This window comes from Brachyistius frenatus, unplaced genomic scaffold (genome assembly GCF_029030835.1).
Source record: "Brachyistius frenatus isolate BFR_SWC_R1_liver_20210118 unplaced genomic scaffold, ASM2903083v1 Contig_96, whole genome shotgun sequence".
In the NCBI taxonomy this organism is placed as follows: domain Eukaryota; kingdom Metazoa; phylum Chordata; class Actinopteri; family Embiotocidae; genus Brachyistius; species Brachyistius frenatus.
In genome coordinates this window covers 635,126-652,578 of record NW_027210695.1, presented here as the reverse complement: position 1 = coordinate 652,578, position 17,453 = coordinate 635,126, and the positions used below count along the sequence as shown (strand labels likewise).

Here is a 17,453-nt window from a genome sequence, read left to right as displayed (position 1 = left end):
GAGGTGGGGGGAGGAGGGGGTGGCACAGAGAGGCATAATGGAATAAGTTATGAGTTGGCAAGATGGAAAGATAGAGAGCAGGGAGAGATAAATAGCCGCAACGACTGCTGGTGAAGAGACACACATCCAGGGCAGTGCTTTTTCACATTCTGGGTTAGTATGCAAAGTTGTGACACAGAGAGATTAAAATGGATCCAAAAGATTATCCTGAAAAAGAATTTGGATTTTGAGCGAGTACGTTTCACATTTTTGTTGAAATTTCCTTCCATTGTTTGTGTCGCCATTTCCTTCCCAAGCCCTCCGTATTGTAAGGACACAAAATGCTGGAGGCCAAAAAAAAAAAATCAAGAGGGAAGCGTGTGTTTTACGAGCTATTTACGTCCTCAGAAGCAGAAGTAAATCGAGGGGGAAGTTGTTGGGAGAGATTTGATGCAGCATACAGTATGACTGGCAGTTCTTAGTTTTAGAGTCCTCAATATGGCAGAAAACAAACAACAACAAAAAGTCATGTAAAATAAATGTAGAAATATGGAAAAGGACGCAACAAAGGCTCAAGTTCACGACATCCATTTGCATAAGCCCCCTGGGTGGCTCCAAATTGTCAGCCCTCTTTGTTTGTTTTTTTGCCATGTCATCACTATTTAATATACAACTGTTCCAAGTACTCCACTATCACTATTCTCATTCATGTTTTAAGGCCGTATATATTCAGCGTACCGTATCCTGGGAGTTTAAACGGATGTACGGAGTCGTTGCTATGGAGATGTTGCACAGTCCCGTCGCGTTGCTTTGGTATAAACTGGTTGGTTTCAGTGTGTTGCAGGACTGATGAACTGAAAGGAGTTGCAAGTTTCAAGTCATCACGTCGCAAAACTTTGGTCTGAACTGGCCCTTAAGGTTAGTAATTGAAATGGTATATAGAACCTTGTTGCCTGGCAACCCCATGATGAGGGAAACACTTCATGAAACCGCCTCTCCTGGTGAAGAAATAGTCCAGCACATAACATAACCTCCATTCAAGCCGAAAGTTGTCATTTCTGTTTTCTGATCTTTGTTTCCTACAGATTGGAAGAAAAAAAAAACGAGATATAAGATGTCCGTTGTTGAGCTTCGGTTCGGGAGCGGTTTCTACTTTTTACCTTTAGCTGTCTTCTCAGAAGCATGCGTGTTGTTGCACTCGGTTTAACGCGGGAAAAGTGACAGAAGCAGCTGATAAAAGATTAAATAATCTCTGCGCACTTGGCAAACTCATTCCTGGTTTCGGAAATTGACAAATTGTCTGATACGGCCTTCTGACAGGTATGTTCCAACACACACTTTACTTGAAAGAAGTTGGTGATGTTCGATGCAAGGACCTGACGCTTCCTCTTTTTCCACAAACATGCTCTTTTGTCCAAAGCGAATAAGTCAAATTCGTCTCAGGACATTTTTAGTTTTGCTCCCAGAGCCAGAACAGAGTCGCTCTCTGAGGAACTGATTCGATGACAGATCTGTGACTAAAGACATTTGGACGTGTTAAAGAAATATTCCCCCACAAAGGCAATCGCGATCAGATCCCCCCTCCACCCCCCGGCTATCGACTGTCGCTGTCTGGTCCTGAGGATGTGACGGGATGAGCAGAGGAGAAGCCTCGATGGAGGAAACTTTGAGAGGCGACGTTACAGCGGTGCGGCAAACGAGTCGAATGAATGAGTCGGCGGAGAAAAGAGGAGAGGATCGCATTCACAGTAAATATCCTGCTCACCAGCACAAAACTGTGATAAACTCATAAGCAGCTTCTCGCATTTCTGATTCGGATGCATGTTCCTCCTTAAGTGTACATCTTTGCTTAGGCGAACTTTTACGTGTTTTTTTTTGTTTTGTTTTGTTTTTTGTGGTGGTGGTTGTTGTTCATTTTCATAAATCTGTATGTTATTTGTGCTTTGATGAAGGCTTAAGCTTTCAAATGCAAAACCGGAGAGTTTAATTGTATAATCCTGGGGATATGGCAGGATAACCGGCAACAGATCTAAACTAACAAGGCACTTTGCTCCGCGGTGGACAGCTTTGAGAGGATTGGAGGGGGAAAGAAATGCGAGATTTTAACAAGGGAGAGATTTGGATTTGGTTGCCATTGTGGCTGCTTGACAGTCACAAAGATGCGTTCACAATGAAGATAGAAAGGCAGGTTCAAGCTGAGCTCCCCCTCTCCTTCCCTCCAGATGTTGTTTTGAAATCAGATACGGAGTCAAAGCTGGAGCGCTGTCAGCGGCTGAAAAGACGAAGCCCAAAATCCAGTCGCAAGCTGAGAGATGAAATGTATTGGAAAGACGGTTTCCTTTCTTCCAGCTGTTCAGTGCGTTCGCTCTCATCTTGTTGTTTGCGTTGTGTTGTCACAGTGTGCACCGATCGGTGAGATATCGTCTGATATGTTTCGAATAACACTCGTACCGTCGTGGTCACTTGTTGAAACTGGATTCGAAGTAATAGCATATAATACATATTTGACTTTTATTATTCATTTTGCTCAGACAATAATTCAAAGGCGTGTCTGTACATATCACATCCAAATTCACCCCATTTTCTTCAGCCCCCATATCTGACTTTAAGTTTTTAGGTAAGTTTTATTCTGAAATTTTAGGATTTGGGTGATATGGCCCAAAAAAAACACACAATTATATTTCAGGGTATTTCTGCAATATTTATACTTTTGACAATACGACAAAACATCGCAATATGAAAAATATGATATCAGTAATTTCAAGAACATACAACTGCAAGAAAATAAGTGCTATAGTTTTACATGGCAGCATAAGTGTAACAGTTTGCCTTCAAATATCAGTTAAAAGCAACATATTACATCTGATTGTTTGTAATCAAACCACTTCCACTTTACTGAAGTGGTTCCACATTTTGAAACCAAGGAATGATGTCATTGGGTCAACACATGGGAAAATCGGCATTATCATAATATTTTTTCAAATCATATTAAAAAAAAATCTCATACCAATATTGTCGTGAATTTTAGGATTTGGCGCCCACCCGTGTTACAGTCGTGTGTTACCGCACCTGTCCACCGTCTAACTGACGTGCTGCAGCTGCTGCTTTCTGACAGGTTTAAGATACCGATATTCTTCATCTGAAGCGTTGAATCAAAAGTATTGTGATTTGTATTCCAAGTTTAAACTTCTCTCTCCCTCTCTGGTTCTCTTTTTTTTTTTTTTTTTTGCACACAACAGTTTATGTCACTTTTTGTGTGAACAACCCAGTTTAACACAAAGAACATTTTCCCAGAGCAACTGGCTGAATATTGGCACCGTTTATGCCGATAGTTAAGCAACATCGCGTCGGATACGCCGCCGTTGTTGTTGTGGTTCCGGGTTTGAGTCAGAAACTGCAGATCTCTCCCGCCGCTCAGAGACTTTTCTTTTATTCTGCCGCTTCTGATCTGACGTGGACGTGGCATTAACGCGTCCTGCAAACACTCTCTTTAAAGAAAAATTGGAAATAACTCGCTAAATAACTTCTTAGACTTTTTTTTGTACATGGAGCCTTTCCTTTGAGGCGGAAATACTTTGAGCCAGACATCGCACACTGTGTGCATGCGTGGTGTATTCAAATAATTATATTTAAAGAATTCATGCATGCAAAGACTCTCTTGTATTTTTGCATCAGGTCTGAGTGACTTACAGTAGTACCTGCATTTGTCACTCTTCAAACTTTTGATGTTTCTATTCTGTGCCGGTTGTTTTTTAGAGATTTATTTGCTTCCATCACTTCAAATCTCTGTCGCTCAGCTATTGTGATAAAGTAGCGTTTCTATGAAGAAGTCCTTTTATGGACTCTTAAAACAAAATCCACGTAATATTATTGTGCGCTTTTAGTTTTTTCGAATCAAATTCGAGATCCCGTCCGTTACCCCTGATGTAGAAAGACTAAAGAGCCACACTGTCTCCCCAGATCTTTTCTCGCTGATAAATCACCACAACAGACCAAGATAGATTTTCGTCTTCCTCTCTTCCTTTCTTTGTCATGCCCGTTTAGCGTTTTCCAAATGCACGTTGGAAATGCCGCCCCTCCGTCAGTTCCCTTTGGAGCGCTGCATGATCAGCAGAAGGCCATCTGGGGGTTCTGGGCTGCAGATGCTTTTGATGTGTTACACAGCGCTCCATTTCAGGGCCACGAGTAAACACCTCCGCCCACTTCCCCCGAACTCACCTCCCACCTCAGTCTCCTACCACACACGCACAAATGATATCACGCGCGCACACACACACACACATATATATATATATATACACACACACACACACACACACACGCACAGCTCCCCCAGACCCAGAGCTGACCTCATCTGCCGGCTTCAGCCCGTGTCTTTCTGCTCTCCATCATTCATGTGTCCTCGTCATGTCTCTCAGGACTGCAGCTTTGTTCTGTGCAGGTGCAGGAACATTTGAATCCGCTGAGGTTGAGGCAGCCGCCACAAGAGACACAGGTGTCTGGTCGAGAGTGGAGCAGAGCCTCCAGTGTCATGCTTAAAAAATAAAAAAAAAAAAAAAAACACACAACTGAAATAAAGTTGGGTTTTATTTGATCACATTAAGCATGCAAAGATACAAAGCCCCAGAGAGGACGCGCAGGAAAACATAATACTTGTTTTTTGGTTGTTGTTGTTTTTTGTTTTTTTACAAAATTTGTCCTAATCTCAAGAAACTCTTTGCTTTATTTTGAGAAATATTTTGCCTGTGTTCAGCCAGCAGGAGAGCAACGGGACTTCAAGCCTGAATCCCTCAAAATAAGCAAACACATAAAAGCCAAAACATGGAATGGTGTAGTCAGAGGGATTTAAAATGCTATTTTCACGCTGTGTAACAATGTTGAATTGACTACCAGAGGGTTTTTGCAGTCTTTGTTTGTTTTCCTGGACACCTCAGTAGCTCAGACTCATCTGATCTCAGAGCTCAGCAGGAACTTTAAGTTCCTTCTCATATTACCTTCTAGTTTGTCTTGTTTTTCTTCATCTGTCCACCCTCTTCTTTGGCCAACTTATTATAATTCCCTGGTACAAGCGAACACAAACACCTCCTGGAAAAAAAAAAGAAAACACTCCACAGCGTTATTTACTACCAAAGCCTTTTTTTTTTTTTTTCTTTCATTTACCTGATCCAGTGTGTTTTGCCGCCTCGCGTCGGGACAACTGTCTCCTCTGGAGTGGGTCAATATCGAGCTGCTTGTGCTAAAGCCCAGAAAGCAGATCATCATTATTCATGACCGGCTGATGATCCTAACCGCAGATCTTGAGTCCAGCTCATCGGCCAGGATCACGGTAACAGATGTTGCTCTGCCCGTGTGTTTGTCGCTCACTGCGACTCCATAAGCACCTTTCATTAACATGCAGAAGCTCGCCGATGCACACTCGAGCATGAGCGCTGCACTGATTATACAGGAAATGAAGTGTGTACACATCCATCATTATTCTTGTAATTAGGCAGCGGCGGCGGGGTGACACAGGAAGACGGGACGACTTTCTTTTCGACTAAATCCTGCCTTTTCCGGCCGACCCTGAGATTAATAGAATATGCGTGCTAATTTTCACTCCGGCAGCTGATGTAGCCCCAAACAGTAAAGGGTAACTTTCTGAACTCTGCTTTACATTTACTCCGGGACAGAATCCTTGAGAAAGCCTTTATAATTCAGTGAGGTTTCCATATTTACATTAATGGATTTCTTTTTGCGGTGCGAGTCAAGAAAATTAGTGTTGCATAAACCTAGCTTGCTACTTTATGGTATATTTAACTGATCTCTCAGGTCTTGAAATCTGAAACATATTTAGAGATTTAATAGGTCAGGAATTTATATTAAGGGGTATTTGCAAAGTTAATTGTGAGAAGGCATTTTACGTTTAGGATGAACAACGTTATATCATATTCATGTTTTCATGTAACATTTGACATCATTTTGAAACAATAGCGTTGTTGTTGTTGTTTTTTGTGATTTTGCTGCAGACAGAATCCAATAATTCCGTTGTTTCATTTTTGTTTAAGATGTGCAACTAAAACACATTTTGTTTTCTGTTCTGTTGGTGTTTTTTTGTTGTTGTTTTTCTTGTGCCCAACATCATTTTGTGTACAAACCTGATTTTTCATTAAAAAAAAAACAGACAGCCAGAGAACACCGGTTGTTGCCGGGAGCTCAATAGTTCTCCTTCAGTGGATTACCGCCCTGCCCTACTTTTGCTGCGTATTGGTTCGTCTATGATAATTTGATGAATCACGTTTTTTTTGGTGGTTTTTTTTGTTTGTTATGTCAGCATAACAGTGACTGAAATATTAAAAGGTTTTAAAACCACATTAAGGCCCTCAAGGGTTCATACTTCCAACAAACTCTTCAGTTGATCAGATTTCCGCCACGTTATTGCTGCGTAGATAACCTGCGGCCTCTGGAGCCCATGAGTGGCCACGGAGCATTTGCTAGCGTTGAGCAGTAAGATTGTTTTGCCAACAACCGCTTCTGAGGTCGAGTGAACTGTCAAACTAAAGAAGCCTGCAAAGGGCTCACAATGACGGAAAGTCCTGCGGTTCCTCTACGTATTTGAATCTCCTAATAAAGGATATGTGGTCGTGTGTTTCCTTCTTGTTGCATCTTCTTGGACGTAGAACTCGGGTTCATTTTGAAGCGTTTGGAGACGCCTTCAACCAGTCCATGTTGATCACTTCAGGCCTAGGTTGTGCACGGAAAACTCTTCCACTGCCACTTTTGTTGGATCTGATTGGTTTGTCCGTCAGAGCGGCTGAGCAAACCTTAATGTGAACAAAGTTTCCAGTTTATAATCAAAGCAAAGACTGAAGCGGTGAGGAATAGGTGGGCGGAGCCAAGATGCCGCGATTAAATCGATTTGTCAGAATAGAAAAACGAGAAACAAATTATGATCAACGATAAAATCATTACGTTGTGCCTCATGTCATTGAGTGCATTCACGGCTTTAAACTACTGGGACAGTTGGTAATGTTGTTTTGCAACACTTAGTAAGCGGCTGCCCTCTGGACCACGAACCAGGTCATTATAAATTAATTGGTCAAAAAGGATAAGCAGGAGAACAAAGGAGAAAATTAGCAGCATTAACTTCACAAAGACATTCTATTAATTTCCCCAACAGCTGCAAAGCTTTATTTACTCTCGCTAATTGCGATATTGTAAGATAATAAATACTGTGTGCCGCAGTAATGAGACAGGTGGTCTATTTAGTCTGGAAGGCTGCTGTAGCTGTCTCCTCTTCAGTCTCTAGTATCTATCAGGCAGCTAAGCACCTACCTGTCGGAGACACCTGACACCCACCGGGGCCAACCGTGATAATGTAAGCCGTCTACGACATGTCAGCGCCGTTTAAAGATTCAGTGCTGAGCTGCGACTGCGCTTCTATTCAGATGAGCCTTGATGAAATTGTTTTTGCCGAGGTGTGATGGACAGTTGAGGTAATTATTGTGCCGGAGGTATGATGATTAGGCCTTATGGTCGAACTCTCGCACACTCTTGTGTTTCGTTGAGTTGTTTTGATGTGTGACGTGCCTCCTGCCAGCCAGGCAGAGATGTGCGAGACAGCCTGTGCTCGCGCTTGTTGTGACGGCTGCCGTGCTGCCTCTACCTATGGTCAATCAATAGATCTTGGTTTTATACTTTCAAAAAGTTCATTTACAACTATTCACAAACTTTCTCAGTCCCCCCCCCCCTCCTTGAGGCCCAGCTATCTAAAGTCCTAATTATCCTCAGAATACACATTTCCCTTCTACCCGGTCACTCTAATTTTCTTCTCGTATCCATTCATTAACATGAATGTGGTCTTTCAAAATGTTATTGACATTCGTTGGTGCTTTTGTTGCAACTTTGTGGATCAAGCAAGAACAAACTCTCATTTACTATCAAAGTCTGACGAAGGCGGAAAGCTTTTCAGCAGAGCTTGGGTTGGGGATTAAAACTAATTAAACATTCGAACCCCAAACCTCTTAAATGCCTCAGCTTGGTTTAACACAGACTATGAACACCGCAGAAGTGAGCAGCAATTTGTATATTAGCAGTATTGTAGGTACTTGGTTCTTAGCTGTCCAGGCTTTTTACTCCAGGAAGCTTTTTACATGAGTTCATGGAGTCTCCTGCTGGGATCTCCAGGCTTCAGCCCCCGCAGTCTGTCGTAAACAATATTCAGTATATCATAACATGGCTTTAACGTTGAGCTATCCAAACACGCACTGTGAATCACATTCCCTTGGCTGGTGAGAAGTACCAAATCTTAGCAGCACACATCTCAGCATTTTCTATATTTGTGCAATCAGGTCAGGTGTTTACGTATCATCCCGACTCACAGCATTGTGAGATGAAACTGCAGCTGCAGACTTTTTGTGTGATTGCAATTTGACTATTAAGTAAGCCTCATACAAGTTCAGATGTACAGCGGCCTCATGTGAATTTACGTATTTGACACATTCCGGTGATTTACAGCACAGAAGCAATTAAACTAAAGGATGTCTCGAGGGTCCCCACCTGGTTTGAACCCAAACAGCCCTTTGATCTCTGTTAAGTGGCTGCATTCATATTGCCAGACCTTATCTGACTAGAATTCAATTATTTCTGAATTCATGCCGCGTCACAGAAAGAGTTGGGACGCAGCAGCAGCAATCACTGCAGGATCTTGAATGAGTTGGGTAGCTGTGAATCACTCAGGATCGGTGTCGTAACACTGCCCCCTCATGGTCTCAATGGCAATAACATTTCTTTCATAGTGCACAGGTGTGGACTGTGTGCTCACCGCCTCACACTCTCCGGGGTCAGTGCCATCTTTCTTGTCCGACAGTAGTTGAATCGGTGCACCTGCAGGCGAACACAAAGGACATGAGCCGCAGAGAAGAATGTTTTTATTTTTGCCCTTCAGAAGGCCATCTGCCTTCGCCTCATGTCTTCCTCATGTGAATCACACGGAGACAAGAGTTTACGGTTTAGCCACTGAGGCGTTCGTCCAGGTTCTCTATCCATGTAAATGTATTTTGTGTTCTGGCAGAACAAAACAAAAAAAGAGAAGGACATCGTATACCTTCGGTGCCCATCTGCTCTGAGCAAATATCCAATCAAACATATGGCGGCTGTAAAACAAAATGATATTGATTCATCCTGCTGTATGTAGATTAATCAAATTTTTGAATGTCACTAGATTAACAAGATTATGTTTTATGTCCCCTAATCAAGCAGGCCAAGCCGTGTTTTATCGTGTTAGGCTGTAAAATCCCTCCCGTCCCATTCTTCACTTTATTTACTACCATCATATTTTTGGAGTATTAAAATGGAGCTCGTGCATCCAGCGTTGTTGAAATCTGTCTAAAAGTATCCAAATGTTGTTCCCAAATGTCCACTCGATATTTTTATCTGCGCTAAAATGAAACGGGAGCACGGCTCGCCTCGTGTGGCCATATATGGCTGCAATTTGTGGCTTGATTTGCTGGTGCTTTGGTCAACAGAGAATATTTGTCTGAAAAACTTTGTTGGCCCTCCATTAAAAAAAAAAAAAAAGTGGACGATAACTCTGTGGCGATACCAGACCTCGTTGTTTATTCAAACAGCATTGTGTTAATGAGGGAAAATTACCTGTTATCAGCTCCATATTGTTAGAAAAAACATTTAAGGTTGATATCTACGGCCTTGATTTGAATAATTAAACGTTGCTCTCTAATCTGCTCGGGCACGAGGGCCTTTCTTTTCACACAAGGCCTTCTCTGGAATAATGTATTTTGGCACACGCAGCATCGGAGGATCAGCTACGAAGGCAAACCATCTGAAATCCAGAGCACCTACGCAGTCTATTATGTGCTTTGGCACCAGAAGGAGGTATGTGTGTTCATTGCACATATTCTGTGACAACAAAGAGCAGAAGGCGGCCGTGGACGAGAGGATATATGGAGCTGTGGAAAGACTCCTGACAGCCTTTAATCAAGATGCTCTCAGGGGTCCTCACGTTGTTGTTGTTGGTGTTGACTCGCTGTTTGTCTCCATCTGTCTCAGTCTGAATGTCACTGTTGTCTGCCTGATGTACGCTACCTGCAATCAAACAACCCTTTAAAGTCGGGAGTTTGTTTCTTGAATGCAAGGTTTCAGTGAATCAACAGAGAGTTTTAAGTGTGTAGCTGCAAGGACAACGTGAAAGTAGTTTAAAACAAGGTGTGTGTGTTGGAGGGAGAAAGATTATTTCCATTTTCTTTAGTGATTCAACAGAATAGATTCAAGGATTTCAAAGTTATTATAATTTTGGCCTTAACTTCTCTCGTTTATGATACATTGCAATAGGCAGCTGCTGAGATCCGGGATCACAGTTGTGCTGTTTACAGGGTGAGACCATAAAGTACGGAGAAAACATGCCTGATTTAAATGTGGCCACCGCCTCGATCAATGGCCGTCCCCTTTGTGTTGCGATACAACACCCCCCAGCGCTCCTGTCACTCCTTGGAAGTCCTGTTCTGTAAGCGCATCAAACGCCATCTGTGATTTGTGCTGGATCGCCTCCACAAAGTCAAAACAGCTCACCTTCAGCTCGAACTTCATTTTCGGGAACAGAAAGAAGTGCCAGGGGAGTCAAACCCAGCGAGTAGGTGGTGTGAGGAGCGACGATTGTGTTGTTGCAGGCGAGAAACTCGTGCAATGTCAGGCCGGAGACGACGTGACAGTTTAGGTCATTTCCGCCAAAATGTTTTCTCTTAATTGCCTCAAAAAGTCACAGAAGTACTCAGTGTTGACAGTCGGACCCCGGGGGAGGAAGTCATCGCGCCCAACCCTGCAGATTTTCAAAGAAAACCCACCTGGTTGCGCTCTTGACCCGATGCCGCTTTCTTGGACCTCTTCAAACGTGACTGCCACACAAAACACCTCGCCTCAGTCATGGCCTGATTGTCGCAGACTCTTTTTTTTTTTTTTTTGATGCATTTCAAGGGGCTTCACTGCTGATTTCCCAAAAGCGACACCAAAATTTAATGTGCCCTCTCGGCCCAAGTTTCGGTCCCACGATAAACTTGAAAATGTTCAAGTAACAGTGGTCGCAAAAAACGTGTCCCAAATGTGCTCATGTCATTTCGAACTCGCTGCATATAACGGTGCTGCCCTCCTTTCGTGCACAACAAGAACAGTCTCTGAACTTTTCGATCGCACTAAAAGAACAGGAAGAGAAACAGTCAGACAATCACATCTAGGTTTTAAACAAGTAGCCAGACAGGAACAAAGAAAGGCAAGTGCCAAAATCATTGTCAACTTCCATCCTGGGACATTGAAAAAACTTGTCAGTGCCTTGTGTTGTTTTTTCAATTGTTGCATGTTAGCCAGGTCACTAAAACATCCAAATTCACTTAGAAAGTAGTCCCAGTATGTGAGTGTAATGTCACCTGTGTTAGTTAAACAACGCTCCATCCATCACACTTGACAGATCAACCTCCACTTCCGACTTATACCTGTTTAGTTTTCCTATAAGTTATTGATTACGAGCAATATTTCAGGTGCACTCAGTTTTGGTTACCTTTAACTAAAGTGGGAGGTAATTGGACTTAACTTTTGTCTTATTTTTCAAACTGTCTCATTTTCAGACTGCTCATTTTTTGGCCAGTTCTAAAAATGTCTTCCTTCCCAGGTCTTAGTGATTAACCTGCCGAGCACAATGATATCGTATAGAAATAATTGAGAGACTGAGATTATCCCTTCGCTCGATAAGGATGATTGATCAAACTGCTGTCCTTTTCCATTTGGCCACTGGTTTGGTTCTGGGTCATGGGATGCCATTATGCTCGTTCAATCAGTCATTCAACCAGTTATTTACGCACCTCGTGATCCACTCAATTGAAGACAGTAATTAAACTAGTCAGCCAGTCAAGCAGTCGTCCAGTAGCTGTGAAAAAAGTCCAGCCAAGAGGGTAGGCGTTCCCCCAAATCCTGAGCATTTCCAGATGAGAGCCCAGACTGCCTGGCCTGAGAGGAGAACTAACACACACACACACACACACACACACACACACACACACACACACACACACACACACACACACACACACACACACACACACACACACACACACACACACAGAGTCAAACTACCAAAAAGAAAAATGAAAAGAAAAGCAAAGCAGGGAGTGTGAGGGAGGATGGAGGGAGGGAGCAAACAGCAAAGGGAGTACAGTGACTGAAGAAATGACCCCGCACATTAAACCAGCGTGTGAGATGTGATGTTCATATATCACTGTGATTGCATCCCGTGAGAGAGACAGAGCTTTACAATAACAGAGCGCGTGCTGGTTTGTTTGTGTGCAGATGGGCGCGAGGACCAACATGACGCAGCGGTGGGCTTTACTCGCCGTCGTTTACCTGTCCGTGTGCCAGGCCGCCGCTCAGCACCGCAGGAAAGGTAGGTGGACACACCTGCTCCGCTCCTAGCAGCTGATAAGTCCAGTAAGTAAATAAGAAGAAATAATGAGTCTTACCATGTCTTGTGAGGCAAATAGAAGCTCATTACCGTCGCGAGAAAAGAATATTTACATTATCACTCGTGCGGAAATGGCTTTATTTACGTGTCCTCATTTAAAGGTTGGTAGGAAATAGAAATGAGCGGTCGTGATGGTCCGGGCTCGGGGCGCGTCGACGCTGCGGTGAAAGAATGTGTTTGTCTTCTGGAGTTATCAGGAGCGTTGCGACATGCGGGACATCAGCGGATCATTTTCCAATGAAAAGCGACTGGCCTGTTGTTACTGGATCGGCTCTCTGAGGAAATTCCTTTCTCAAAACTCACATCACTTTCATCTTTGGACAAGTCGTGTCATGCTAAAGCCAGCTACAGGCGAGGCGCTCGTTTAATCGCTCCCAGTGTACTTTTTGAATTGTTTTTTTTAACATATTTGTTTTAGTGCAAAGTTGTTTTCTATGAGGTTTCTCTCCTGTTTATTGGGTCACTTTGGGGGCAGCGTCAGTCGGGAATGGGCATTTCAAGCAAAACTACGATTCAAAATTCGCTCTGAACTATTCGATTATTACTATCCAGTGACTAGTCATCAGGATTTTGCCCTGTTCGAACTGCTCCTCATCTTCACTCGTGTGTTGAAGGAATTCCACCCAGAACATTTTAACAGCTCTAGTCGTCTTTGCATGTTTCTCCTGTTCGCACCGCGGCATCTAATCTCAAAGCGCCACACAGTTTTGCGTGGCAAAGCTCCGCAGCCTGGGCAGCGACGTGTTCCTCTTATGTTGTTCAATGGCCACTGGCAGACAGCTCTTAGGTGCATTACTGCCACCTTCTGACAGGTGCAATTTATTACAGCCAGTCGCCTGTAAAAACAGGGGAGGTAAGGAAGCGCAATAGTCACGTATACTAATCGATTTTTTTTATTATTTTAACAACTATTTGAATATTGGAAAATCATCTACCATCGCTGGCTGTAAGCGTAACTGACATGCCTTTATAAAGCAAACATGCTGGCAAATTACACATCCAGCAGGCATGGAGCAACATTAGCGTGTTAGCACTTTGTGTTTTTGGGCTACCTGATGAATATAAATACAATGTTCGTTGCTGCTTTAGCTGTTATGTGGCCTCAATTGACTCATGAAGGGAATATCTGGCACTTTATGCTCCACTGTATCCACCAGCTATTTGCTAACTTTGTGTGTCTGCCATTTGTTGTTGGACAGGTAGCACGCTGTCAGTTTATCAGAGGCTTTCTGTTGAGAACAGCTGCCTGCTGCTGGAAACAGAGTGGATGAGCCCAGGGAGAGTGAACCAAAAATAAAACAAACACAATGAGCAGAGAGATGCTCAGACACTTCACAGAGCTCAGGGGAGCTGCAGACTCAGGTGATTATTTTCTGTTTGGCTTGTCCCTCCAAGTAACTGCATTCACATTACAGACTGTCATTTGATCCATGAAAAAATTGGTTACATAACAAGTATGGACTACAGCTGTATTTTAAAGGGGGACAATGAAAACGGGGAAAAGCCGCAGAGAAAGGATATGAAATTGCAATGTACTGTAAGTATCAATAGATCAGAACAATTGTGTTTTCAGTAATTATGGTAATTAATGCCGGCCCCATAATACAGGATATTCGTGCCGATTAATGGTCCCGATGTACGAACAATCATGTGGACGTTCCAGGTTCAAGGCAGATCTGAACTGATTATTTACCCGCCTGATCTTGTGGTGTGAGGGGTTTACACACACGATCTGTTTCTGAATATGTCAGAGCCTCCCTGATTTCTGCTTATAGAGATCAAATATGTTTGGTTATCAAATTCATGTTATGTAATAGGGACAGCGAGAGAGAAAATGTGCTTTTTCGGAGCAAAACATAGCACACGTGCAAACATCCGACAACAACAGGCCACCTCCGTGTTGGATCACACACGTTTCCGCAAGATCTACATTTGTTATGATTAAGTTGTCAAAAAACCGGTTAAATATGTCGTTATATATGTGGTCTCCCATGGTTTCGATATCGTTTAAGATTTGAACTCGTCTGCACCAGCCATTAGATTTAATTGACTGTTAATGTACAGTCCAAGCTTGTCCTGCAACATTGAAAACCCTCAAGTCAGCGGTCCAACGAAAAAAAGAATCGGATGGGCGAAACGCAACTGCAATATAGTTGTGGGTCATAAAGGGCTAAGCTCACATAGTCCTCCTGAGGGTCGGTGATATGTGACCGGTAGAAACGGCAGATATGTGAACCTTTCTCCAAAAGTATTCCAATATCCACACTGTCAAATCCGACCAGCTTCCCTGCCAGTACTGCAGGACTTTACTGCAGCTTAGCCTCTGGTTGATTGGGCTCGCAGAGGGAACGCTGATGATGATGATGAAGTCTGCGTTTACATCGCAAATGGTAGATTTTGAGTCTGACTCGCGAGATTGCTGTCATTTGTTTAGACTTTAACAATCATTTGGAGAAGAATTGAAATGCAGAAGACGGGCCGTCGCGGTGATGATGATGTTCTTCTTTGCTGTGTCCTTTTCACCCTCTTTTATCGCATGCCGGAGGGATCCAGACATCCATTTTTTTTGTTTTTTGTTTTTGTTTGGTTCTTTCGCCCCCCCACCCTCTCTCTTTCCCGCTCTCTCTTGGCAAGACATCCCTCCAGCCAGGAGTACCATTTAGCCCAGCTAATTAATGGATCTTTGTTGTTCCCTCATCTCCTTGCAAGCAGTTAGCGGGAGATTACAAGTTCCCTGCCTCTACATAATGACACTGGGGGAAGCCTGCCCATCCAAACATTGATTGTTTGCAGTGCCGGAGGGAGGGAGGAAGAGAAGAAGGGAAGGAGGGAGGTAGGGGGGGAGGCGGAAGCATGGTGGATGGATGGGCTTAGAACGAGCAGCAGGGAAAGCTGAGATGTTGTCAAACAGTAAAGGACATCTACATGAAATATGCAATCCGAAAATGAGAATGCAAATCAGCTGCAAAATACGATTTGTTTGAAGTTGGTTTGTTTCCCTGTAAAGCTTTCAAATACTTAAACCTAGCTGTTAACAGTGTTGCATGAATATTCCTTATGTATTCCTCATTTAAATACCTGAGTAGCATCAAAACATAGATGCAAATGTCTGAATATAACTTGTTTCCAGCTCAGTCGACCTCGCTCATGCCGAATTCTGACATCGGAATTACCCGTTTCTGACTTGTAAAAACTTTGTCCCATCCATGTCGAAGTTGTAGAGGACTCCGCTGAAACTCCAATAGATCCACCATGACTAAATAATACAGAAGTGCATGAATAAAATATATCGACAGCATCAACAGCCAAAGTCCTCTGTTACACATGAAAACATCTGAGAGTGATTAAAGTTCAGCTGTCACTTTATAAACATGAGAATATTTCTCTACCATCACGCATAAATACGGAAAATCGTGGAGGTCCCAAAGACATTAGTCGGTTGCATCATGCATTATACAGGATTTCTATGAAAAAGTAAAGGTTACGAACAAGAAGTCATTTCTATTTCACTGCAACTCCACGCTCATCAGTGCCGACGTGCAATGATAATAATTCTGAGGAGTCTGAAAGGTAAACTAATGAGGAGTGCTGAATACACCGATTACAGTGATTTCGCACACAACCGCTCATTTTCATGTCATTTCCATGGGTGTCTGTTATTCCCTCCCTGGCCCGCAGCAGCCCTCAGATTTTTCACACCTCTTATCATCCATCACCTGACCTCCACAACCACCTGTGCACCTGTTCCCCATCTCTCCTTCAGCTCCTTTGTATGTATACCTGCTCCTCTCCTACAGTTGCTCTCCACATTGTGTGCTGTGCAGCCACTCGAGTGTTGCAACCCTCTTGACTCTGCCTGAACTGCAGACCTCTACCTCTTTTACTGACCACATTTGCAAACATAAAGTAATTCGGTGTCTTTTTTTTCTTTCTTTTTCTGGCCTAATAAATGTTTTAATACTCCTGGCCCATCTCCATCTACAGCAGTGCAGCTCCACCCATAAGAGCATTAACCAGCAGTAACATTTTTAATCCAAACTGCTGCTCCCGCTGCTTAAAAAACACACACTTTCCAGCATTTCAAAGGACTATTGTGTTACAGTAAACAATGACAGAGTGTTGAGATGCCTTTTTTATGTAAATTACAGATTATTAATTTTGAATGTAAATCAGCATTGGATTGGCCTCCGAGCTGTCGTTTCCTCTCAGCTCCTCCATCCTTTAACAATATAACCCTTGTTCTAATGAGCACTCTTTCCCCTGGGTGTTGTTTTGTTTACACCGGCAATGGCCCACTGCAGCCGCAGGGTCTCTTCAGTGTCTAATATGTTTGCACAGGCATTCCTCATCTGCTGTTGACGATGCGTTTGGGAGTCACTCACTCGATGAGGAGGGTACATCTTCAGCTACAGGTTGCAATGCACTGACAAGGTGCATGTTGTGTTGGGAAATGTCAACATTGTTCTCTGTCGTTTGGGGGTTGGAAAAACGTCCTTTTTCAGTCAATCCTCGAAGCCTTCGACATGTAGAACATCTTGAAACAACATTTAATTTGGCACGTCAAATCAAACCAGGCAACACCGATCAGAAGGGGCGAATTTAGCTCATGACACCATAATGACTTGTGGGGGGAAAAAAAATTCAATTGCTTTTTGAATTGGAGTCTATTAGAGCCAAAGAGTTTTGGAACCAGCCCCTAGTGGCTGTCAGTGGTATCGAACGCTGAGGTACTCCTGCATTAGCTTCACTTTTCAGACCTGGAGACTGCTTCCATTTTTACATTTTGCATGCAGTCTATGATTTTAATGCTAAAGATAGATTGACATTTTGGGAATTTTTTTTTTTCAAAAGATTGTGGAGTGTGGGACTCTTGACCCCAGTATTTATGAAATTCCGGCTCCGGCCCTGTTTTGTTGGAGCAGGTTGAACGGGTAAAAGTTTTTTTTTAAATGCTAAGGAGTATCTAACGTGTGGA

At 43.1% G+C, this 17,453-nt stretch overlaps 1 protein-coding gene across 1 annotated transcript in view; it reads left to right on the top strand.

The window, feature by feature from the left end:
• Positions 1 to 17,453, top strand: part of LOC138628182 (protein FAM180A) — a 34,244-nt gene that overhangs the window by 11,975 nt on the left and 4,816 nt on the right. The window contains exon 2 of the mRNA XM_069711060.1: positions 12,307 to 12,400. Coding sequence (XP_069567161.1) covers positions 12,307 to 12,400 — 94 coding nt within the window. The remainder of the gene's footprint in view (positions 1 to 12,306; positions 12,401 to 17,453) is intronic.